The 27502-nt window shown below is 38.1% G+C and overlaps 1 protein-coding gene across 2 annotated transcripts in view; it reads left to right on the forward strand.

Annotated features, from left to right (window-relative positions):
- Positions 1-27502, forward strand: part of BNC2 (basonuclin 2) — a 333331-nt gene that overhangs the window by 205009 nt on the left and 100820 nt on the right. For both annotated transcript variants that reach the window (XM_030470480.1, XM_030470479.1), the window contains exons 3-4: positions 6843-6945; positions 25965-26200. In XM_030470480.1, coding sequence (XP_030326340.1) covers positions 6843-6945; positions 25965-26200 — 339 coding nt within the window. The remainder of the gene's footprint in view (positions 1-6842; positions 6946-25964; positions 26201-27502) is intronic.

The following is a 27502-nucleotide window of genomic DNA, read 5'->3' on the forward strand; positions in this document are numbered from 1 at the left end:
TCGTAGCGCTGATATGGTGCTGTGTTCTGGACTTGGGCTGAAACCAGTGTTGATAACACCAGTGTTTTAGCTATTGCTTAAAGGGAGTCAAGGCTTTCTCTGTTTCTCACTCCACCCCACCAGCGAGGAGACTGGGGTCCACAAGAAGTTGGGAGTGGACACAGCCAGGACAACTGACCTTGACTGACCCTAGGCATATCACATACCATGTGCCATCATGCTCAGCATTAAAATCTGGAGGAAGAAGAAGCGGAGAAGGGAGGAGGGGAAGGGGGCTTGACACGGACACATTCGGGGTGGTGGCATTTGTGTTCCCAAGTTAGGTATGATGGAATCCTGCTTCCCTGGAGATGGCTGAACACCCGCCTGACTATTGGAAGTGATGAATGAATTCCTTTTTTTGCTTTGCTTGCATGCACAGCTTTTGCTTTCCCTATTAACTTGTCTTTATCTCAACCCATGAGTCTTCTTATTTTTACCTTCCAATTCTCTCACCCACCCCGGTAGGGGGGAGTGAACAAGAGTCTGTCTGGTGCTTATTTGCCAGCTGGGGTTAAACCACAACAATTCCCCATAATACAGAGCTTACTAAATACCAGTATGCAAATGATCCTCCTTGTGGTGTGAATTTAAAACAAACTCTGTTGTACTCCTGGTTTGCCAGCTATTAAAAATAGTATAATTTCATTGGGATTTTTTTTGCCATTTACACAGCAAAATTTGTGATATGGTCTTTTAAAGAAATACTTAATTGACAAGAGAGAAAAAAAATTATTGGGATTCCTGAAGTAGTAAAGAAGAGAAGTGACAGATTTTCTAAGAGTCATTTACAGAGCATTCAAGATGTGCTTTGAAAAAGAAATCACAACCCCTGCAACTTAAAACTGCAGTATGGTACAATCCTTTGCTGAGCAATAGTGACATAATTTAATATAATTTAATATAATAAAATATTATAATATATATATGCATATATATATAATATATATATATGACATAATTTAGTATAATAAAAATCTGCCCAATATAAATTATGGGCAGATTTTATCTTCTTCACTTTATCACCAAGAAACAGTATGAAAAACTTACTGACAGAGAAGACTTTCCATTTAAAAAAAATGCTGTAATGTTTTTGCAGGTCTTACCTGTTGTCTGTTTTTGTCGCAAGTCAACATATAGCAACAGAAGAGTGGATCTCTGTGTTTCTCATCAACCTCTTGCTCATTAACTTTGATTATTTTAATGTGTCATCATGTCTTGAGACCAGCTACTGTATGGCCTTAAATTATTCTCTCAATGACAGCATTATTTACTTTGAGTAAACTATTTTTTCAGAATTAGGTATTGGGTATTTATAATATAGAATTAAAACTCTTTGACAATGGAAAGAAAAGACTGTATTTAACATGTTGGGTTTCGATTTTTCTTAATGTTAAGAGAGAAGCTGCAAAAAGTGCTTTTTGCTTTTACTTTTCCAATCCTTCCCATCATTTCACCCAAGTATTTAATTTATTGACATACATCAACAGAACTTTTATTGTTTTTAAAATCATAAACAAGATAATATATTCTATTAATTAAATATGGGAATTTATCACCCATATTACTAAAATGCATAGACCTTGTGAATTACTACATTATGCAAAATCTAGATTTTAAGTATACATATGTGTATATGTGTGTGTTTAAAATCCCTGGCATTCTTACAACTAACACATTTGTGTGAAGTGCATACTCATGCATAGTCTTGCTGATTTTAATTCGGCTCTAAGAAACTGCAGTTACACACCACTTTGCTGGTTTGAAGTCTCACTAAAAAGATTTCGCAAACACTGGACCAAATCATCAAGCCTCGTGTTCCTGTGATTGGTAACAGTAGATTTAGACTTTTTGAGCTCTGTAGGATTAGCATATGCTTAGGCAGATGGAACTTCCATGCAAGGACAGTGAGTATAGCTGACTCTCTTATGTATGCGTGTGCACAGTGATCTTTTATATTACAGGTGGCTTGATAGGAGACATTTCCTAAATATTTTCTGTACATGAGAAAGATGATGTGAGGACATTAAGAGCAAGGCTCTGTTAACACTGCCCACTACATAGGAGGATGTAACTGAGACTTCAATAAGATGCTCTTTAACCTCACAGGACCCTTGGAGTCTCATCACAAGTTGCATTAAGAATTTCTGTTATATATATACTATTAAAATATAGTGTAAAGGAAGTTTCAAAACTTTCCTGTCCAGAATGTTGAATAATTTTAAACTGCCTCCATCTTTTGTAGCCACTTGTAAGAACTCTAGAGGAGTTCATATCTCTTTCTTGCATGTTCTCCTTCTCCCATACTGTGATCCGTTTCAGGATAGGTTATTGCTTCTTATATCTTGGAAGTTCTATAAAACAGCCAGGCAGATTGATTTTCCATTACTGCTATAGGCTGTTCCTACTAATATGTGAATAATATTTACTTGTTACATATAATTAAATCACCCAAACTATGTTAAATGAATATCCTTGGTCTGGGGTAAACCCACAGAAGTCAGGTCTAACATTTTCCAATGTTAGCAATACAAACATACGCATAGGTGTACTGGCATACATGCTTTAATAGTAGGCAAAGTTCCCCTCTTTCTGCGTTATATTGTAGGGAAAGAAAATCTCAAAGAGAGCAGCAAGATATTTCTGTATGTTTCTGTGTCAGTTATAAAATCATTACTTTATTCTTGTATATGTGTATTTTGTCTTTAAATCCTAATAGGATTGTTTTAGGATTTAAGGAATCAGTTGTCTAAAATTTTAAAATTATTCTACTGAAATCCAATCCATTTCCTCCATAGGTCCTATAGTTTTTGTAGAAATGCAAGGAGCATTATGTCAGAAATTCATTGGATGGGAGGTGTAAAAGTGGCTGAGAACTGTTATCTGCAAACCACTGACATGATAGGACATAATGGCACTTTCCAAGAAGCTGTAGAAAACCATGTTTTGTTGCTTACTTAAGGGTCTTAACCTGCAAGTTGTCATCTAAATACACAGTTGCCTATCAGCTGGTACAGGGGGAGCCTGCATCTGTTGATTTTACTGTTCCTCTTGCTATGCAAGATTATTGGTTTCTTTTCCTTTCCTTCTCTTTCATTTTTGTCTTTCTTGGAGGAGTTTCTGAGGAAAAAACTTAGTCTTAGGTAAATTTTCTGTTTCTTTCCCTACAAAATAATGTAGTACACAGAGTCCCTTCTGTGTAAGTATGTAAACTTTTTAGGAATATCTTGTGAAGGCAGAATTACAGTGCATGACTTCTGGAATGCCTAGCAGTACTCGTTCAGAAGCATTTTCTGCCAGAAGTTTAGCATTGCTACACCCTTGGACTTTTATATCTACTTTTTAACAAGTTTAAGCAATGTTTACAATATTTAGCTTCTGCACACTCACCCAGTATCCTTTTATTATCCCTACTCTCTACCCCACCCCTTCCAAATTAAGCAGTAACAGATGTCCAACGACAGTTACACTAATCCACACTGCTACCGAGAAGCACAACAGCTACTGCAACTTTATCCCCTCTGTGCCTTAAAATCCTGCCACTGGGGAATAGAGGGGCTGCATTAAAGCTCTGGATTCTTAGGTGAATCTACACCACATTCATGTCCCAGTCTGGGGCTGCCATTCTGGGCCATTCCTGAGCCTGTTGCACAAATTGTCGGTGACTGGTATGCCTAAGTTAAATTCTATTGAAAACCAGTAGAAAGAGACAGTAAATAATTCAGATGCATATTCTTGCAAGCTCAGTACATGTGTTGGTTGCATTATGAAGGTCTTTAAAGACAATGCTTTCTTTCATGTTAATGAATGTTAATGTTCCATCCATGTGTATAGGAACATGCACTATTCCTGGCACCTTGAATATTCTCTCCTCCAAGTTATGTTGGTTTTATGTTGGCTGTTGTGGTGATCTGAGGTAGTTACAGTGATTCTGGATTAACTGAGTAAAGTGAAAACCAAATCTTTGAAATAAAGACTAAGTTCTACTAGAGATTTTCTATAGCATCCATCACTATAGAGTGCCTCACAATTTACGTTGTATTTACCCTGACAAGAACATTTTACTCTAATTGTGTCTCGCTTGGCGAATGTAGGCATCATGCTAACAAAGTAATTTGCCCAAGATCATGCCAGAATGTGAACTTGAATAGGAGTTTTTCCAGTCCTATCACTCAGAAGCATGCATGGGATTCTCAGTGATGGAATGGGAAACTACTGAAAGCAGATTTACAACCTGGTATCAAGACACCCTTTACAGAAATAACAGCCAAGTAACGCCAAGCTGAATGTTTTGGCCATGCTACTGATCTTTGGAGTTTCTTATGCCAATCAATATTACTTTATAAAAATGCATAGGTCTTTTTGAAGACTTTTTAGATTGAGTTATTTGAGGAACAAGCTGAAATTTTCACTTTTCTGAAAAGCTTGTGTGAATTTTTGGGAGGTATAGAGGAAAGGAATGTTACTAATAAGTCTTTTTTAACACTTTACATGATCAAGACTCTCTTTAACTGAGGGAAGAGGAAAAGAAACATGAAACCTCTAAATTTTTCCCCCCATCTTATAATTTATAATGGCTAAATGGGTCATTTTTAAATATGTGTAATAAAACTCACTCTTAGGCTGAAACATTGTAGTTCAGGTTCAAGATGAATCCAGTTTTTACAGGCAAGCTGTTAACCTCTAGGCCAAAAATGGGTAGGGTTGTAATGGAAATGCTGATGAGCCTTAATAGAGCAACTCTACCAAATGACATGGTTTCATCTAGTATGTGTACATACACTATATTCCTGCTATTCTACATGTTGTGACACATGAACAAGACAACATAAAATACCACAAATGTGTGTCACATTGGTGCAGAAATTTAATGAAGGTGGTGAATGTGAGAAGACCTTTCATGGTGAAGTAAGAATACCATTTTGTACGCCTTTCTTGCAGTACAATTAATTACTAAGTTCATTAATTAATGAACATATTAGAGAAAGAACACCATTACTGATCAGTGGAGATCTGATATATTACTGGGTCAATAAACTATTGAACATGAAACAGGACCTTTCAGGAGAATTTTTTTCTCATAACCCACAAACACATATATTATTCTTGCATGGTCAGCACTTCTTTGCTGTCCTTATATTTCATATTACTAATTCTTGTAATCACGCATGCATACAGCAGTGTTTTATAACCTAGCTAATGAGTAATTGGATAGGTGACATTGGGACCAAGGCCCTAAAGTGTCAGGCGTAATAAAGCAGGATAATTTTTTCCCCACTAGGTTTTTAGGAGTAAAAGATAGTAAGAAAGCAGATAGGATAGAAGGGAGAAAAGACTTTCACACCAGAAATTTGTCAGAGAACTGCAGATTTCCAGTGGGTCCATGAACTGTAAATGGCTTTAAAAATTGCTGTCTGATGCAGATAAATAAGTAAAGAGATAAAACATTTAAAATAACTCTGAACCTTTTTCACTGTCAGCAACCAAGGAGTTTAGCTTGGCCAAGCTAACGCTGAATGTAATTTTCTTCAAGTCAGTATAGTTAGGGTAATTCTTGTTCATTATAGAAAGAGTGTGTGTATGTGTGTTAATTGTTTGGAAAAGACAAGAGCCTTCATAATGCTTCACTATCTCAGTCGTCATAGGTACCAAGCACCCTTCCCCCACCTTAGCCCCCAAGTAATCATTGATTGCATCTAAATCTATAGAGAGATCTTTTCCTGGCAGCTCTGGTAGTTACAGTAGATTGTTAATCTATGAATGATCAGAACAAGCCTCTCTGTCTCAGAAATCTCCATGCAAATTACACCTAAATGCATGCCATAAATTTATCAGTAGCAGTTTGAAGTGCACAGGTCATCTTCTACACTATTTAAAAACGTAAGTCTGTAACACATTAAAAAAAGTCTCATTCAATTTATATTCACTTTTCTGTGGAGGTAGCTAGCCCCTGCCAAAGTAAACTTGTGTAGTTTTTGAGATAATTTTAAAACTGGAGACGAGATACTAAAAAGGTGTATTATTTAAGCAAATTTTAGAGCTCTGCAGACTGGAGTTTTAGCATTGCTGCTGTGAAATCGTTTCATCTTTTTCAAAACAGAGAACTATATATTTGACAAATAGGGAGTGCTAAGAGGTAAAGGGCTATGCCTAGATATTGGAGAATGTGATAGATGCAAAGGAAAGTTACAGGATGTTTTATGAACCAGTCGTATTCTTGTACCTTGATCATTTTATCCTAGTTTGGGAACACATCAAATCCATGACTCCTTTCTGTGGCAGAGTTATATCTTACATGAACTCCAAAAAGGAAACTTGAGAATAACCTTTGGGTATGGGGGAAGGGGAAAGAGATCTGTAGTTTTCCTTTTTGTATGTTTTTGTTTCCTCATTTTAGTTTTCGTTTCAATCAATCTGATATGCTGCTATGGTAAGACATCACTAGTAACTTTTTCCTTCAGGCGGTTGATGCGAAAACAGGAAATTTGTGGAACACCTACAGAATCCTCACCCTACCTTTTTTTTTTTCCTAAAGGAAATAGAGCAATTCTTTTTAAGACTTCAGGAATGTATTCATCTCCATGGAACAGCAGACTATGTAATTATTGAATATGCATTTTGGTTGTCATTGCTCAGGGATACTGATGTATGTTTTTGAAAGAGAATTAATCTCTACTTAAAAGAATGAGTAATGCTTTAAATGTTAGAAGGCTGGTTTTTTGCTGTACAGTTCTAGACCTCACAACAAATTTGTACAACAAATAAGAAAGATATTAACGTGTGTTTTCTGTTTCTTTTTCCAGGCCATCCGCTGTACACTGGTAAATTGCACATGTGAATGTTTTCAGCCAGGGAAGATTAACCTGAGAACCTGTGACCAGTGTAAACATGGCTGGGTGGCACATGGTAAGAAATGTCTATTCCTGTCTTCTCTGTTCTGTCCATATTTGCCAGTATCTTCAAATAAAAAGAAATGGAGTGGTATAGACAGTGGTGATATCTATTTGTCTGTACATGCATATGCGTGCAGTTTGGATTTGTGCATGTATATGCATGCATGTACTTTTTTAATAACAATTTCTAGGATGAAAAAGTGAGGGTCTCTTATTCTAGCAGTAGCTTCAAGTGCCATTGGAGTTCAACAGCTTGTGTATAGTTGGGAAGAATATTCTAGCCCTCAGGAAGTAATGTAGTTCTAGAAAGGCTTAGCAGAAAGTAAAAAAGTTTGTAATATTTTTGCATAGCAGAGTTTGTATTGCAAAGAAGCATCAGCCAGTAAATCACCGAGCCTAATGGAAGCTCAGACATACCAATCTCAAACTTTCAGATCTTGGATGTCAGAATGAAATGAGTGTATCCTGTATGGCTTGGCAAAAGTGTGCATATATGATCTGTGAGTTGAACCTGTCTCCCAGTGTTTCAGTAGCTAAAGAAAGGAGGGATTAGAATGTCCAAATCCTATATGAAGGCATAAAAATACACTTATAGACTTTCCATTTTATTTATCCTTTACTATTTTGTGTATTTGGTGGTGGTTTTTTTTTTTTTTTTTTTTTTTGACATTCTTGACTAAGGTATGCATGAGAGAGAAAGAGAATGCTGTATACACAATTAGAAGGCAAATAAGGAGGATACCTAAAATGGTTTAATGGGGGAAAAAAAAGGGGGGGGGGGAATGGGGGTGGGAAGGAGAAAGATTAGTATGTTTGCAGAAGAAATGAAGAAATTAATGCTGGAGATTTCTTCTCATGGTCAAGATTGTTGGCACATAAGCAAGCTCAGTCTTCATTCCCTACTTCTTCCAGATATTCCGGGGTTATAGTCTATGAATTTTATTTTATTTTGATGAGACCTGGGATGGAAGCTTAGTACTTCCCTCCTAAGATGCACTTGATCTCTATTTATTTAGTTAGTGTCTGTGTGTACTTATGCTTGAGTATGCTGACACGGCAAGTGTGAATTCTCAACAAATACCATAGCACAGACTGCCAGAGAAGTTTTTAAAACATTCATATACGTGGAAAGGAAAGCAGGAATGCATGTGCCATGCAGTCCTGTATCATTGCAGAGTAGTATACACAGCCTGCCTAGAAAAACCCTAACACCACCAATCTGGTAGCTGGTTGCAGATTTATTATATTCAAGATTCTCTAGGGAGCTTATTTTTGCTCCTCTTAATTCCCGGAAAGATATCTTCAGTCACAGTATAACCAGACTCACATTTCTTGGAAGGATCGCTAAACCTCGCAAAATTTGTATAGTTTAGGTATGCTTTAGGCTTTACGTAGAATCAACATCTGAGGTTTTGCCAATCCACAGATAGAGAAGACTTGCCTAGCTATTTTCAGGGTGTCCTGTTGAGTAATAGAAATTAGGAGTCTAGCATTTAGCTTCTTGCATATGGGCAGCCCGCATTTTGTTTTTAACCAGTACATGGTAGAAAAGTGTGATCATATTTTCCTAATAAATTCTTCCCTGTGTGGTGGTTAAATTCAAAATCAGAATATATTACAGTAATCTGAGATTGAATAGAAATAGAAATGTCCGTGTTTTACAAATCCAGAAAGTTGAAAGGTGAATGCGATGATTAGGAATACACCACCTGCTCCCGTACCTGAGTGTTTAACATTCCAAACAGAAAACTTAATACATCTATATATCATTAGAAAGTGTTTGTTTTACTACTGTGCCAAGCAAAGAATGTTCTGGGTTTTTTTGGTTGGTTGGGTTTTTTTTTGGTTTTTTGTTTGTTTGTTTGTTTGTTTGTTTGTTTGTTTTTTTTGTGGTCAGTACACTTTGTGTACATTCGTCTGGAGTATTTACATTTTATGGGAGAACAAGACAAATCAGATAGATACATGTTTCATATACACACTCAAAGCACAGGCTTACAAATTGTTGAAGACTATGATGCAACTGCTCCAATTCTTGATCTTAGCTGTTTACCAGGATTTTGAGGGCAGTGTTCAGGAGACTGATCAACTCATTGCACTGTAGCACCTGGATTTCAAAATGACTGAATTAGGTTGCTCTTCAGAATGGATTTTCTTTAAACTGTTGGCACAGTACTTTCAGAAGTTGTTCCTTGAATGCAAATAGTATTTCCTGCTGCTTTAATAAAGGGTTTCCTTCTGATTTTTATTAATGAATTTCAACTCAGCTTCTTGACACATGAATGTAATTATCAAGGAAAAGGTGTTTCCAACAGGAAGCTCCATGCTTATTCAGTTCTGATAACCTGGAACCATAATTAACTGAACAGATCAAAAATAGTTTAGAACTGCAGTCTTCTCATGCTGTACTTGACTAATCTGTGCAGAGTTAATCCATGTTAATAACTGCCGTTTAAAATACTGTAATTCTTGGAGGGAGAAGGAAAGGGTATACAACCACCACAATATTATTGCACTTAGCAACTGCTAACCTGTTTTCTTTGTTCCCACTTCCATTGTCTTTCTCTTGTTTTTCCTTTCTCACCTAAAATAATCTGCACACATCTTGAAAGGAAAGGTTTCCTACAAGTTCAATTTCTTCTGTCTGGATTTGCCAAAAGTAGGATTGTCAATATGTGAACAGATTCACCAGAGAAGTTATTTTGTGGCAAGATAATTTTCTCTGTTGGCAAAAATTCAGCTTATCGACTTTTGATCCTGTACCCCTGCACTACAGTGGTAATCCTAGCATCAGTGTGTCTAAGGCTGAAACCAAAAGCTGCATAGAGCATAACAGCACTCTCTAGTACTGCTGTGCATAACAGAGAATGGGTTATTGCTGGTGTGAATCTCTGGATATTTTAAAGAATTTGGTTACCTAGGCTGTATTAATTTGTCTTCAGCTGAAGCCTGGCTTTCATGTTGTCTGTAGCTTCGGTGGAGATTTATTTTCTAAAACAAAAAAGAAATGTTTTAAATTGGTTAATCCATTTGCTAGGCTTCAAGCAGGCAAACAGATAACAGGTAGGTGTTTTTGCTGCTTCTTTTATTTTTCTTTTAATGGTTAAGATATTTTATATAGTCCATATGGTGAAAAATAAAATCTTATTAAAATCTTAGTAGTCCATTTTTAAAGGAGAATTTATTTTAACACAGGTAATTGGTATTTTGTGGCTTTTAGATAATACCGGAGTCAGATGACTACAAAAAATTAAGACTTTCTTGAGTGCTTGGATTGGTTTCTTCTCCTACTATTTTTGTTGTTTTAAGAGTATCAAACTATACTATGAAGATATTTGTGATGTTTTAATAGCTTTAGCACAACGACCACTTACTCCAACTTTCTTGGAAATAATGAAAAAAATCTCACTTTCCTTGCCATCCACTTCCCCTAGTATAAGTATCTTAGAATATGAGGAAAGAAATTGAGCAAGTCTGCAGTAAAAAGATCTGGTTTCATTGTATTTGCATTTTACCTTGTATGCTTGTCATTGGTGTCAGAATAACAGCTACCGTAGCTATTGTACTACTAGCACAAATACTGTTATTATATTTATCAACAGATAAAAGACCCAGTGCAGTATCAATGGGAAATACAGTCTATCCTCTCTCATAAACATTTTGCTCTAAAAAGGTGTGCCAAGGTGTCATATATCAGAGGGGACTAAAGATATTATTTATGACATCCATTCTATTTTAGTTTCAGTTTCTCAGACTTCACAGTAACTAAAAAAACCCCACAGTATAATAGTATTACAAAGTTTGTCTGAAGTCATTGTCACCTTGTTTCAAAGAGAGTCAGAAAATTAGAAATACTAGTTCATGGAGTCATAGAATCATAGAGTGGTTAGGGTTAAAAAGGACCTTAAAGATCACCTAGTTCCACCCCCCCTGCCACCACCACCTTCCAACAGACCAGGTTGCTGAAAGCCCCATCCAGCCTGACCTCGAACACTGCCAGGCATGGGGCATTTACCGCTTCTTTGGGCAACCTGTTCCAGTGCCTCACCACCCTCACAGTAAAGAACTTCTTCGTTATATCTAACCTGAACTTCCCCTGTTTCACTTTAAACCCATTTCCCCTTGTCCTATCACTACAGTCCCTGATGGAGAGTCCCTCTCTGGCCTCGTTCAGATACTGGAAGGCTGCTATGGGGTCTCCATGCAGCCTTCTCTTCTCCAGGCTTAACAGCCCCAACTTTCTCAGCCTGTCTTTGTATGGGAGGTGCTCCAGCCCCCTGATCATCCTTGTGGGCCTCCACTGGACTTGCTCCAACAGCTCCATGTCCTTCTAATGTTGAGGACACCAGAACTGGACACAGTACTGCAGGCGGGGTCACACAAGAGCAGAGTAGAGAGGCAGGATCACCTCCTTCGACCTGCTTGTCACGCATCTTTTGATGCAGCCCAGAATATGGTTGGTTTTGGGCTGTGAGCACACACTGAAGCCAGCTCATGTTCAGTTTCTCATCAACCAACACCCCAAAGTGCTGCTCTGCAGGGCTGCTGTGAATCACTTCTCTGCCCAGCCTGTAGCTGTGCCTGGGATTGCCCTGACCTAGGTGTAGTTCCCTGTCTTGCCCTCAACCTGATCACTTGTAAAATTCAATCGGACAGCAGCAGCACATTTTTCAGACTTTTTTTTTTTTTTTTTTTTTTTTTGTGTACTCTGCATTCTTGGGCTGAATTTCACCCTGTTCAATCCACTCTAGGAAATGAAGTATCCTGTGAACATTTTTACCATCTTCCCTTTTTTTTTTTTTTCTTCTTCTTCTCTCACAGAAAGCTGATTCTTAGTCCTCTGATGATCTTTGATGTCTTTTCATTTGCATTATGCTAACCTACACAGCTCAGGGCCAGGCTGTTTATCCAAGTAGGCTTTAGTACCTCTCTGAGGTATGATCCATCCCGCATCTCCAGTCCAAGACTTGGCCAGGCCTTTTCTCTAGTACCTTTGAAATTAACTTCCTTTCAGTTTTAATGAGAGTGACATTAACTACAAGATTTTAGCACATACAGCAGATCTTACTCAGTTTAAAAGCAGCCATCATGCTCAAGAGATTTGCCATGTGAGTTACACTTTCAACTTGTGAAGAAGGTTCTCTGCTGCCAGTATTTATATAATGCATGTACTAGCTTGCTGTAAGTGAGACTAAGAATGAAAACAACCTCCACTAGAAAATGGAGAATGCTTTGTTGTAAAATCACATGCATGACGTGACTGACTTCTTCACTCAGAATGGTTGTGTCATCTGAATTTCTACATGATAGTTCATGAAATTGTCAGGTAAAAGAAACATGAAGTGAGAAGAAAGGATAAACAGTGTAAATAAATTAAAAAAAAAAAAATGCTGTGCAAATTTTAGAAATTGCATCTCTCTCGTACCCCAAAGTTGCTGAAAGGACTTGGTCCAGGAAGAAAGTTTAGATTTTAAAATTGAGCTGCATATGCATGAAGTGGGAAGGAAGAAGAGTGCTGTGTTCTATAGGATATAAAAAATAATCACAATTTTAGCATACAGAACATACTTGTTTCCTTCGATTCAGTTTATTTAGTTGTTTAAAATGCTTTAAAATTACTTGAGAACATCATAGATTTTTTATTTTTTTTTAGTTATATAGAGATTTTTAGCAAAGTAGTTATCTGCAATTCATTGATAACAAAGGCTAGTTCTTCATGACTTTCAAAGTAAAACTATTTTAGCTCTAGTTTGACTTTTCCTGTCTTTTACTGACAAAATCATTTTAATCCATCTGTTATAACTTCCTTTTGACCCTGAAGGCTGAGGCATATTTTTCATTACTCAGTTGCTTCCAGGGACCTTACCTGATTAACATTTGTTACTGGTAAACACTTTTTTAAGTCCCCGTTCTGCTTATGCCATCCCTGTTTGGTTCCCTTCAGGAGCAAATCCCAACGCACCCAATGCAGCACAGAGAAGATGCACTCTGTTATCTTGTGGGTACTCTGACCCAGTATCTGGTTTTAAAGCCTGCCACATTGGTAGGAATTATGTGCTGTAGTGTTTGCTTTGGGTTACTCTGAGATTGTTCTTAATGCAAGTCAAGCTGAGGTAAAGCAAATTAGAATATCCAAGTATTAAGGCATCCAAGACAAATACAGTGTTGTTTGAAAGGTTTATAAGACACAAGTGACAGAAAAGAAATAATACTTAGTTGCCCCAACATCAAATAAAAAGCCTTCCTTTTCCATTTCCATCCTTGTATTTAGCTGATACTTACATAACCATATGGTCAAGGGTTTAGTCCTCACACAAACTTGACATCCTCAGGTGCTGAGTAAGGTTTTCCCTGGGGGTAAAACCATAGGCTCCAACTTACATATGCTCACACTCACACCTTCTTTGATTTGCGTGGGGGTCCATTCAGATAAAAATCTTTTTTGTTTTCTTCCCTGCCACCCCAGAACATCTTAATGCAGTCAGGGAGAGGTTAGACCCTTCTCCCTCTAGCCAACTTTATTGCCTCATAGCCCTGGCTTTGAACATGCCAATGTCCCTTGGATGTGGTCAGGTGAGATTCTCTCTGACCAGACGTTAAGCAGTCAGCTAAGGGCTGCTCCAATGCCTGGTAAATTCTTCACAGACAATGATCCAATCTGAAGCATAGTGCTCTGCTGGGTTGGGCTATATTCACATCTCAAATAAAGCCTTTTCTCAATGTGAATGTTTTATAGTCTGAAGAAAATTTAATTTAGTAATCACACTTTGTACTCTCACAGAACTGACATTAATACCATCAGCTATTCATTGGCATCTCTGAAATACGTATAAGGCCACTTTCATAACTATGATCTCCCTTGACTAGCTATGAAATAACCACAGAGGTTTAGACTAGAAGTGTTGTAAAAGTGCAAGTTATTATTTGGTGCCTGTCATTATTGAATTTACATTTTAGAGAAGGATTTACATTTAGAGAAGGATTCATGCCATTTAATACACCCAATACCACTGGATAAAATCCTGGGGGATGTCTTGGACAATGATGTCTTACCCTCTCATCTTAAGGAGAGAAGCTAGTACAGAAAAAAATAGACTTGCTATGTGCATGATGGAGCAAAAGCAATAAAAGCTATTTTTTTTGTTTAATTAGCACTTGGAATTCCTCTTTCCAGTCATGGTAGAGGCTGCTTTTTTGACAGGCAGTCATTGAAACCCTTGCTCTTGCCCCCTTAAAGTGTGGTGATATGAAGTTCACTACATGGCATAGCTTCAGAGAGGAGCAAAAGAGTGTCTAGTGCTCACTGCTTGATTCATAAATGAACAGGTTAAATTTTGTGGGAACTGAGAATGTACATCACCAATGGATTTGTGGGGCAGCAGTGGTGGACTTCTGCAACATGCATCTACAATTCTCTAGCATGTTAAGGTGACATGCTTACTTGTCTCTTTCAACACTTGTGCTGCTGCACATGAATTGCTATGATGTACTAACCATTTTATCATTTTATTACACTTTATTACATCATAAATTTTTATATCTTCTTAACGATCCTACAAGAAGCTTAATTGTTTATAGGAACATCTTAATTAACTAGAGTTCAGTAGGTTAACCAGAACACAAATTGAGAGCTCTAAATGAAACAAACCCTACCACTCCATTCGACATAGCTTCATAAGGTTAAAATTGGATGACTGCAAGAATAAAAAATTCATACTGCTTTCAAATTTTACAAAGTAGCAATAATACCGTGGGTAGCCTTACCTCAGCTTTCTGTTTTACAAATGTGAAATTCAGTGGAATAAAAATATTTTTTTTAAGCTACCAGGAAGAATTTCAATTTGTGCTGTAGCATTATGAGGAAACTTGCCCCAGATTAATTTAGCAGACAATAGTGTTACTTTATTATCCCAATTCCATCTGGATTTTAGAGATAGAAAAGATTATACAAGAAATGTATAACGAGTCTCAAAGACTTTTCTAATTATATTATAATTGATTACAGTCAATTTTTCTGAAGTATTTTTAACAGGTGCTTTGTGAAATGGTCATAGTACATGCATTGGGTGGGAAAGATGGATATTTATGAATGGTAGAACTACCTGTATGAACCACTAAGTTTTTCTGGAAAAGCAGGGGTGGTTTAGCACAAGTGGGGAAGCATTTCATAGGCTTGAAGCAGAGTTACACCCTAGATTGAAACACCACCACCGTCTTGGCTTGCCTTTGTGAAATGTCTCTGCAACACAGTACTCCATCCTAACAGAATGATGTTAACGGGTGGGCAGTGCCTGTTATATTTTCATTACAGTTTTCAGGGCTTCATAAAAGATGGAATAGGTTGCCTGGAGAAGTGGTGGAATTTCCCCTATTGTAAATATCAAAGGCTTAGCTTGACAGGGCAGAGATAACATAATCTGAGGCCCTGCTTTCAGTAGAAGGCTGCACCAGCAATCTGCAGAAATTCTTTCCAACCTAGACTTTCTGTGAATCTGCGAGTCATGGTTAACGGAGTCTGAGGTGCATTTGGATTAAGATGGAAATCCTCCAAATCCAGACCACAGTCCATGACTCCTAAATGTGCTTCTGTCTCGTCATGTATAGTATGTTAACCAGATGGTACTAGGACTATTAAAATACGTAGCAACTCCTATCTCACCATTATTATAGAATCGTAGAATAGTTAGAGTTGGAAAGGACCTTAAGATCATCTAGTTCCAACTCCCCTGCTATGGACAGGGACACCTTGCACTAAACCATGTCACCCAAGACTCCATCCAACTTGGCCTTGAACACCACCAGGGATGGAGCATTCACAACTTTCTTGGGCAACCCATTCCAGTGCTTCACCACCCTCATGGTAAAGAACTTCTTCTTTATATCTAACCTAAACTTCCCTTGTTTAAGCTCAAACCCATTACCCCTTGTCCTATCACTACAGTCCCTAATGAAGAGTCCCTCCCCAGCATCCTTATAGGCCCCCTTCAGATACTGGAAGGTACTGGAAGGCTGCTGTAAGGTCTCCACACAGCCTTCTCTTCTCCAGGCTGAACAGCCTGGAGAGAAATTAAGGAAGAGAATATTTTTAATATGGTGTTAATGGCTGATAGAGAGGAGGCATTTGGCTTTGGAGACAAGAGGTAGGAAAGCTAGATTAATGACTAGTCAAAGTAATAGAAAAAGATACATAAATTTAGTGGCTTCCATTATAGATTGCAGGTTTCAGCAATGACACTCAATCCATGCATCAAGGAACAGCAAAAGCAGAGCTGCCCAACAAAGAGGTCTGAGCCAGTAATCAAGGGCAAGTCCAATACCGGCCATGCCTGAACCATTCACAGTTCCTGGAGGTCTGTTCATAGAAGACAGAATCAAGTGCTGGTAAACTGGGTCTTTTGACTACCTTAGGTATTGCAAGGGAAGGAGTCAGGTCAGGGGTCCACTCAGGGGTTCCAATCAGGAACAAAAGAAGGTGAGGTCAGAGGCAGAGGTGAAGACCAGGCTGCAGCATGGGTCTGAGGGTCGTCTAGAAGACAGGACTACAGACAGGTACATCTGTGAAGAACCTTAGGAAGGGAATGAAAGTCTAGGCCTGACCTTCGGTAGGGGTCCTGAACCCATGAACTGAGAATGCGGGATAGAGGTCTCCAGAGAGACTGGTTAGTGCAATGAAAGCCAGTTAGTGCACTCATAGCAGTGAAGCCATGGCCTGATCAACAGTTGCTGTCTCAAACAACATACACAAAAGCCGCTGTGTGTTGGGATGCTCACCTGATTAATCTACATGTGTTTCTCCATCAGGGTAGTCATCAGTGCTAAAGTCCACCTTCACATAGCCACAAATGCACACACTGATGGAGAAGATGGCAAGGTCCAAAGGCCACAGAAGAGAAGACGCTCTGTCTCATTTTCCCTAACATGCTCCCTGCAGTCAGGTGTCTTCACTCATGCCATATGCCCATGCAGGAAGTGTCTAGTAGCCCAGTTGTTTTCCTGAGAACTTGGAATGAAGATCCTTTACAGCTTGTTCTTTTGAACACATTAGCTACCAACAAGGAGGAGGGAGAAAAAGTCTACCACTTTATTTAAGGAGTAAATTTCAATTAAAACATGCTCACGAGGTACCACTATGCAAAGTTAGGTCTAACCTTCATTTTTAGGAGAAAGCATTTTGGGGCACTTTTTTTTTTTTTGGTTTTTTTTTTTATTTTGTTTTGTTTGGGTTTTTTTTTTTTTTGTGTGTGTGTGGTTTGTTTTTTTTTGTTGTTGTTTTGGTTTTGGGGGGTTTTGCCTTTTCTTTTTTTTTTTTTGTTTTTGTTTTTGTTTCATTTTTGTGGGGTTTTTTTTCCCTCTTTTCCTCTGTAATCATGTTTTCCACTTTTGAAGAAAAAGGCTTTTGTATAGAAAGACAACATAAAAGAAAACACCTGTTTGGCTTGCAGGAATTGGCCAGGAAGGCTGTTTTCTTGACAGGCCAGAAGCGACCAGTGCAGGGCCCCTTTAAAAAAAAAGTCAGGATTTCCACACCACACACACCCCCACCCCCCCCCCATTTCATGTGAGCATTGGCAGAAATTCTGACAAGCAGCTCTTCATATTTTATTATGTTCTTGTCTGGCAGAATCTCTGTCAGGCAAAAACCTTGTCAGCGGAAAACCTGTCGTAGGATCAGAGGAGACAAAAACAGGTGTCACAGAGGCAGTCAAAACTGAAGGAAAAGAAAAGATTAGGCTAAAGAGAGAAAGGCAGACAATTACATTAATGCCATTGCTTTTATCTTATAGATGTGTGTTATTATCTCGGGGTGCTGAGTGCGCAATTGCCTCAAAGAAAAGTAGACAGGAGACAAGGGGAAACTTGATAGTTATTAACTGAAGAGGCAGTGTGTCAGAGCTGGATGGGGTTCAAAGTTTTGCAGAGGGATGAAAAAAAATGCAGACAGCAAGCAACGTCTGTGAACAAACTGTGGTTCTGCTTTTGGCTACATAAACTTAGTAGCAATCTAAATGTTTCAACTTGGAATCAGATCATAGACAGAAGAATTAATGAAAGTTTTAATTCGGACATTTTTTTGGTAACATTTATTTTGTGTACATGCAACTGAAGTGCTGTTGGTTTTTTTTTTTTGATCTGTTATGAAAATGTTGTTAGAGCATGAGGCATGGTGAGGCATGAAGACATTTATCAGTTTAGTTGCTGTGTTGTTTGGGTTTGAAACACCTATTATCAACACATGTTTAATTTTAAAGTGCGATTAAGAATCCTTTTACTAAGTGCGAACATCTGTACATGCAAGCTGTAAATTAGAAGATCACATATGTGTCCCTCTGTCAGAGACTAAGTGCATTTGGCAAGTGGTTTCCATTATTAGCTCTTAAATACAGTAAAAGGCAGAAGGAAAAGTTGGGTTTGCCTGTGAATCAGAATATGCCTGACTTACTTTCCTTCCATGATCTTTTGAAACCCACAGTGTCTTAGTGGGCATTTCTCTTACCCAGATTAAATTGTGGAAGGGATGAAGACGGAAGTGAAATGGAGATCACCAAAGGATGCCATAGCTGGAATTTATATCCAGTCTGATTCAGGATGTTCACCCACCCATATAAATGTAAATGTCCCATGCTCTGTGCATTTACAACAGGGTGAACGGAATGATTTTGTACACTATGAGAATATGTGAGACATTCAGTAGGCACTGGCAAGTTTTCTTGTCCTTAGTCACCTTCTAAGCATGATATATTTGAAGAGCAATTTTTTCCACCTACAAAATGTACCACATTACACCATGTTACAGGTGGTATTAAATCTGCATCCTGAGGGAGGTCAGCTTGGGCCACCTCTTATGTCTGCAGTAGTTTACCTGTCCCTCCAGTATTGTAGTCATTCATAAGCTACCTTCTGTTCTTGATGAAAAGAATCATAGAATAGTTTTGGTTGGAAGGGACTTTAAAGATCATCTAGTTACCTAGTTCGAATCCCCCTGCAATGGGCAGGGACACCTTCCACTAGGTCAGGTTGCTCAAAGCCCTGGAACACCTCCAGGGATGGGGCAGGCACAGCTTCTTCTGGGCAACCTGTTCCGGTGTCTCACCATGCATATAGAGAAGAATTTCTTCCTAATGTCCAATTTAAATCTCCCGTCTGTAAGCTTAAAACCATTTCCCCTTGTCCTGTCACTACATGCCCTTGTGAAAAGTCCCTCTGCAGATTTCATATAGTCCCCCTTTAGCACTGGAAGCTGCTCTAAGGTCTCCCCTGAGCCTTCTTCAAGCTGAACAAGTCCAACTCTCTCAGCCACTCTTCATAGCGGAGGTGCTCCAGCCCTCTGAGCATCTTCATGGCCCTCTTCTGGACTTGCTCGAGCAGGTGCACATCCATCTTGTGTTGGGGACACCAGAGCTGATCGCAGTACTGCAGGTGGGGTCCCACCAGAGCAGAGTAGAGGAGGAGAATCACCTCCTTCGACCTGCTGGTCATGCTCCTTTTGTTGCAGCCCAGGATATGGTTGGTTTCTGGGCTGCAAGCGCACGCTGAAGCCGGCTCATGTTCAGTTTCTCTTCCACCAACACCCCCAAGTCCTTCTCCGCAGGGCCTCTCTCAATCCATTCTCTGCCCAACCTCTGTCTGTGCTTGGGATTGCCCTGACCCAGGTGCAGGACCTTGTACTTGGCCTTGTTAAACTTCATGCGGTTTACGCAGGCCCACTTCTTGACACTGTCCAGGTCCCTCTGGATGGCATCCCTTCCCTCCAGCATATCGACTGACCACACAGCTTGGTGTTGTCGGTAAACTTGCTGCAAGAAGAAAATCTTGAAGTCTTAAATGTGAAGCTCCACATTGCCATTAATAATACTGTAAGTGGTTTACCATACTCAACATGCTGTTGTTGCAACAGTGTTATGGAATTTTTTTATGTTGATGTTGTATATGTAATCTGTCTGCTAATTTTAGTTTCTCTTGCTATCAAAAGTGGCCCAGTTACTTAGGTTAAAAAAGTGTCTGTGAAGCTCTCTGTTATTGTCTGGACACTACATAAAATTTCTTTTTCATTTTCCTGTTGACCCTTGAACAAATCTAGTAATCTGGAAAGATGATGATGTTTATAAAATTCTGTATTGTCATGTGTATGTGTATGCATTCCAATTGTATTCCTTTTTGGTAAATTAGAGAACTGGCTAACGAGCATGTCAGAAAATCTAGCGTGGAACTATTACAGAGCCCAAATTTAAAACTGAAATGGAATGAGATCCATACTGACCTGTACACTGCAACTTACTGACTCTTTGTGGTGTTCTGAGAAACACGGCCAGGCAAATCATCTGAGAGAAAGGGTTCCACTAGACCTTTTCATCCCTTCCTAGGGTACCTAAATATTAATCTAGGATCAGGACATTAGCAAGAGGTATGTGTATTCACAATTCCAATTGCATTAAAACTAGGATATTTAAAATTGTATTATATTCAGTAAAGGCAAAATGTCATGCTTTTATTGTAGCTATTCAAAAAACAGTATGAGACCTCTAAAGTACAAAATTAATCACTGCATACTTGTATTTCTTTTGCTTAATAAAAAATGAATCCACTCAGAAAAGTTACTTTTAATTTGTTTGACTTTGTCCACTGCATGTTGGGAAGGAAGGGGTCTAAGGTCAATGAGTAAGTTTGCATAGCTGAGCCTATGAACTGGCCCCAGTATAGATTAAATGAAAGACTTTGTCTTCATTTTCTGTCTTTTGATAAGTTTAACAAGTATTTGAGCCTTATTTTAAACTATCTTTTGCACTAAATTTAATTCGAATTACACAGGTTCCCAAAACTCCAGTAAAAAATAAATGGTGAAGTAGATTTCCCATCCCCATTTTATTACATTAACTGCTCCCCCCCCCACCTCCACCCTCAAAACGCAACAAACCACAAATGGAATATAAAAGTTTGTGCATTGGTTTCTAATAAATACGTCCAAAGTTTTTTGCTGGAATTTTGCATAGTAAGAATACTTCAGGCTGTAGTGTGAAGACTGACGTATCAGTTTCAAAGTTCTCTTCACAATTCAGATTATACTGAGCAGAGTCTCTGTAAAATCTGGAAGATTTTGTTTATGTTCAGGAAGGCAAAGAGTGGATAAGGCAACATGGGAGGCTCAGGCTTGATATTAGGAAGCATTTCTGTACCGAGAGGGTGGTCAAACACTGGAAAGGGCTTCCTAGAGAGGTGTTCAAGCCTGTCAGTGTTCAAGAGGCATTAGGACAGTGCCCTTAATAACAGGCTTCAGTTGTTGGTCTAGCCCTGAAATGGTGAGGCAGTTGGACTAGGTGATGGTTGTAGGTCCCTTTCAATATTCTAAATTATCTACGTATTCTACATATTCTATTTAGAAATATTCTAATATTCTAAATTATCTACATTATTATGGTGCATACTTGATACTTCAGAATTAGGTAAGAAAAACAGTGCTGAAAAGTTTCTAAGTCCTATATTAATTATCCAATTAGAAATCTTGGGGTGTTGAAGGCAATCTTTTGTAACATCTACTTTTTTTTTTTTTTTTTTTTTGCCCCCCCCCGGCTCCCCCCCCAGCATCCCCCCTCCCCAATTTCTATAGAGAGAAAAAAAAAAAGTAGTTGAGATTTAGAATTCACCACAGAAATACTACCCAGCTTTAGGTTTTTATAGTGAAACACAAGGGCCTTTTCAGACTGTTGCACAAAAATTTTGATTACTTCAGAAAGTATGTGATTTTAAGAGCCGTTAGATCTCTTCTTCTTCTATCAGTGAGTAGCTTTCCACTCACATGAGGTAAAGAATATCAGACTATTGGGGCAGTGCTGTTAAAGGCAGCCTTCTTAGCTTAATCATCTATCTGCGACCATTTTAGTGAGGTTTCTGGAGAAGACTGTGCAGGTTAAAACCAAAAACTCATAAACATGTTAAGGCTTTTCTGGTTGAACTTTTGAGCCTACTGAAAGTGTAAGAAGTGTGAGTTAATACCTCATACTGCACCAGGAAGGGACTTTTAATGTGTGGTTTATGGTGTTCAGTTACTGGTATCTTCTTAATAAGGACCCATCTGTTTATGTCATTTCTCAGGTGTGATAAAGCTTATTCTTCTATATAGCATGTTTCATCCTGAAGTCTTCCTAAACACTTACGGAATCATACACTGCTGCAGATACCATGGAACGTATTCACCTTTGAAGCACAGCATTGTTCATCCTCATATAGAAATTGAACCAATAGTTTAGAACAGAAAATGGTGAGGAATGCATTATTCACATGAAATTAGATGGGCAATTCAGGACAGCAGAATACAACTGTCTACTCTGAGATTTAGCATGGCTAAAGTTAAAACTCTTATCCTTACAGAAAAACCAACAGTGATACTTAGATTCTTCTCTTATCTCTTATTTGAAAAGGTATGTGTCTAACAATATACATGGATCTTGAATCCACTTAGAACATCAGCTTTAGTTCACTAATGATACCAGCAGAGAAATGAGTTAGAAGTTCTCAAAAAGTAACTTCTCTGTCAACAACTATTTCCTTAGCAATCTCTTTTAAAGAAACAAAATAATTTTTATAAATTACAAATTACAGTGAAAAGTTTCATTCTCCAGCTAAGTGCAAGGAGTTTCAATAGTCAGTGGTCTGAAAGAATTTCAGAAGCTTACCATACTATTATTTCTCCTGAAAGGCAAGTGCATTTCCTCTTTCTTCAGGTACAACTTTTTCCCTTTTTTCTTTTCTGCCCATAGCATGAAGTCTGTCTTTAGTTTGCAAATGTTCTCACACACCTATGCAAAAATATATGCTTCATCGTGTAATAAATTACAGATTTTAGTGCATATCCTGACTTGTACTTCAAAGGATAAAATCCACTGCTTATTTGCTTATTAAATAATATGTAAAAGAAGGCACATCTCAAAATTTGAGATAATTTCACTGTCACTTGGAACGTTAAGCCAACAACAGATTATCTTTTATTTGTGTGATTGTGTTGAGAAGTGGATGTCTATAATATTGCTTGAAAACAAATGTTGCAGATAAATGGAATAGTACAGGGTATGTTGTGAAAATTTCTGTCTGCTGGTCAAAAAGTGTGCTTAGTAATTTAAAAGGACCTTTTTAATTTCTTTTTTCACTTCTGTCTCGGCTTTTCCAATGTCACATTACATGAAATGGGTAAATGTCCGCAGAGTTTTGTAATCTCATTATAGCTATTAGTTTTATAATCCACCCAATAGTCTTTAGATAAAGATGTCTTACAGTCATTATGACTTGGGCCAAAGTACCTCAAAAATCCTCAGCAAGCCAGGTCTTCTTTAGCTGGAAGAAGTTGCAGGCATAGAGTTTAATCTTAAGTAAACAGAAACAAACCCAAGTATTAAGATATATGTTAAGATATATCAGAAATACAGTATGATGCACTGATTAAAAAGCATTGAGTATTCAGAAAATACTCATTCAAGTCTTGAGTCTGGTCTGAATTTGTGTAAACTTAGAGAAGTCAGTTAACCTCTTCAGACTTTTCTCATTCTGTAGGACTGAAGGTAGGAAAGCTGTAGGTGATCCAGAACTGCTTAGTTATTTCGATAGTCTGGTAGAAGATGTTACATCTATTAACAATAATATTATTTGCAGAATTCTTGTTGTGAGTAATATTATTAAAAAAAAATACTAATACTTTATTTTACACCTTCCAAATTGTTGTTCTGCCCTCCCAGGTACATGTATACATGTACACATCAGCACACATATAGCACAGCACAGCTGCACAGTAACAAAATCTATTTTCTAGGCTTTTCTAGATGAGTGTTTTGATGACATCTGTTATGGTAGTAGCAAAATAAACACGTTAGAAAAAAAGCACACATAAAGGGGGTAAAAAAAAAAAAAAATGTAGGAAGGTGTTTGACCTGTTTAAGCTTCAGTCAAACCTCATTCATTAGACCGTGTAAATATATCAGTCCCACGTCATGAAGACTATAGCTGACGTACTTTGGAAGAATAGCTTTTGGAAGAAAAATCCCACCCTTCACATTCTGCAGTATAAATGTCCTGTGGAGAGACACAGAACTGCAGACCCTAGGCTTGCCAATTCCTTATCTTTTCTGAATGTTAAATTAATATTTAAAGTTATTTATTCAAAGTTGACTTAACCACTAGAATAGGAAAGATGAGACAAATCAGTTGAAAGAAATGAAGTATAAGGAAACCAGAACTCTTTGAAAAAGTATTCCTCGGAGTAAATGTGTTGAATGAAGCCAGCAAGTAAATGATAAGGGCCTTTGCACTCTGGATATAAGAAAGCAATTTATCAAGAGTACATGAACTCTCCAGTGACCATAAGCCAAGAAGAAACCGAAGTACAGGAGAAGAAGTCCCTATAAAATCATTTCAAATGCTCAGAAAGTTTTGTTTAAAATAGCAGTGAGAAGCTTAGGTGCTGCAACATAGTCCATAAAATGAAAAGAAAATTAAATTTAAACATTGATACTCAGTAAAGTGTGTGATGTCATATACAATTCCATCATATTTAACTTCACAAGGGGATAAGAATTACCTTCATCCTGCAAACCACCCCTCCCCTCATCTCTAAATTATTCACGTCACAGCGAATAACATGAAATTCACACAGAAGGATAAGACAAACAAGCCAGCTCAAGTAGCAGTGAATTCATGACAGAATTTATGGTAAATCGGGGGACTAATTTTTAACATGTTTAAAAGGCTGGAGTTTAGGGTGTATCTGTTTTCTTTTTTTCCCTTAGATATTAAGTCTTAAACCCTTAACAGTCCAAATAATTGTACAGAGCTTCAGTCTTGTTCATCAGTTAATCATAAATTTTTGTAGTTTCTTATGATCTTATGAGTATTGTAGTCTCTGGGGTTCACCCAAGCACCCTTTTACTGTAGAAATTAAAGTTAATTGTGACCTTTGGAAACTAAGCCTGTTTCAGACTGCATCTGTGAATCACTCGGTGATAAATGGTGTCCCTCAGGGGTCCATACCGGGACCAGTACTGTTTAATATCTTCATCAATGACATAGACATCAAGTGCAACCTCAGCAAATGTGCAGATAACACCAAGTTGACTGGTGTGGTTGACATGCCTGAGGGATGAGATGCCATTGAGAGAGACCAAGAAGTGGGCCAATGTGAACTTCACGAGGTTCAAAAAGGCCAAGTGCAAGATCCTGCACCTGGGTCCGGACAACCCCTGGTATCAGTGCAGGTTGGGGGATGAGGGGAGTGAGAGCAGCCCTGTGGAGAAGAACTTGGAGGGACTGGTGACTGAAAAACTGAATGGCAGAGTGCATTTGCAGCCCAGAGAGCAAAACATATCTTGGGCTGGACCAAAGGAAGTGTGTCAAGCTGCTCAAGGGAGGTGATTCTGCCCCTCTACTCTGCTCTGGTGAGACCCCACCTGGAATACTGAATCCAGTTATGGAGTCCTCAGCACAGGAAAGACAGTTGGAGCAGATCCAGAGGAGAGCCACAAAAATGATCAGAGGGATGTAACACCTCTCCTATGAGGAAAGGCTGAGAGAGTTGACGTTATTCAGCCCGGAGATGAGAAGGCTCCATGGAGACCTTATTGCAGCCTTTGAATACTTCGAGGGGGGCTATAAGAAAGATGGGAACAGACTTTAATAGGGCCTGTTGCGGTAGGAAAAGGGGTAATGGTTTTAAACTAAAAGAGGCTAGATAGTGGAACACTGGAACAGGCTGCCTAGAGAGGTTGTAGACGATCCATCCCTGGAAATATTCAAGGTTAAGTTGGACGAGGCTCTGAGCAACCTCATCTGTAGTTGAAGATGTCCCTGGTCATTGCAGAGGGATTGGACTAGATGACCTTAAAAGGTCCCTTCCAAACTAAACCATTCTGCGATGCTGTTTATGTGAATCACACAGGTGATATTTCTCTGGAAAATAAATGCATCTGCAAATTTGATGTGTTTAGATGATTCTTTGGAATTATTTTCTTGTCTTTCCTTTAGCTCTGCTCTTATACTTAACCTCTTTTCTTTCAGCCTTGGACAAGCTTAGTACTCAGCACCTCTACCACCCAACCCAAGTGGAGATTGTGCAGTCCAATGTTGTGTTTGACATCAGCAGCCTGATGCTCTACGGTACTCAGGCTGTGCCTGTAAGACTGAAGATACTACTTGATCGACTCTTCAGTGTACTGAAGCAAGAGGAGGTTTTGCATATTCTACATGGCTTAGGCTGGACACTTCGAGACTATGTTCGAGGCTACATCCTTCAGGTAGGAAATAAAGCAAAGCATGTTTCCAAACCCAGTTAACTAAAATTTCTTTCGTATAGACATAGTGACCGTGCATCCAAAGAGGTAGAAGGACATGAAGTAAATTTAGTGTGGCATGTGACAACTAATGATGGTGTTGACAAAATAAAATATTCAATTTTTCCTAAACTAAAAAAAAATACCATAATATTTGTTTATATTTGCTTATGCTTATTGTAGGAAATACCTTAAATACTGAAAATAATGAGTTAGCTAGCTGCAAGGCTGCTTTGGTCATCAAAGGCAACTTTTCAAGAGCAAGTTTTCAAGAGCTACTGTTTGACTTAAGAAACTAAGATCCAAGTCAGCAGCTCCTTCATCTTTTCTTTCCTTTTTTTAGCGAGAATCTAATAAGGTGTAAATGAAATGGGGGTTGTGATCATGGTTGTGTTGAGAAGTATCTTTACATTGTAATGTATAAACGGGAAATCATGTTTATAAGGCCATTTTAAAAAGGTAGCTTTAAATAAAGTGTTACTTGCAGATTGGTTAAGATAAGGTAAGCAAACAAAACATAAAATAAGTAAACAAAAAAATGGACATGCTTGCTTTATGAGTGTGGTCATGAATATGTATGGTTGCTTATCTGAAGAATTTCATAATCTGTTGGGTTCTAAAGTGAATTATTACATTGTACAAGACTATTTCTGATTCAGAATCTAATACCACATGCTTCTGAGTTTTCCTAATTGCTGCTGACTTTGCAGGAGCTCTGCATCATATAGAAGTTATCCAGTTATTGAAGTAGACACACCTGAAAAACTTTGAAAATTCTAGTTTCTGATTTATTTCTTTACTTTCTTAGGCAATGATAGCATGCTTGGCACTGTACAGAAAATATGAGAATCCTTATCCCTGCTCTGTGCAATCCTGACTGTAGTTTTAAATTCCTCCTCAATTTTCTGTCCTTTATGTGAAAAAAGTAAATTCCCCTTATGTAATTCTATGGAAAACTTCATATGCTGTGTTCTTATATTTTGTTAAATGCTCTATACATGGATTTTCACAGAAAAGCATACTGAATTATAGAACAGTCCTAGAGAAAAACGCTATTACTTTAATAATGAGATCTTGTTATTCTTATAGGGATATCTACAGAATGGAGCTCTTCTTTAATTATTTTAGCATTCTCTCAATCATCCATTTTGTTAAAGCTAAATGTTGCACATGTTCAAATACAGTAGAATTAATTTTTCCATTAGCAGTCTAAAACTTATACTTAAGTATTTCCATGATATTTATACAATAGATATCTATAGGTGT

This window comes from Strigops habroptila, chromosome Z (assembly GCF_004027225.2).
Source record: "Strigops habroptila isolate Jane chromosome Z, bStrHab1.2.pri, whole genome shotgun sequence".
Classification (NCBI taxonomy): Eukaryota; Metazoa; Chordata; class Aves; order Psittaciformes; family Psittacidae; genus Strigops; species Strigops habroptila.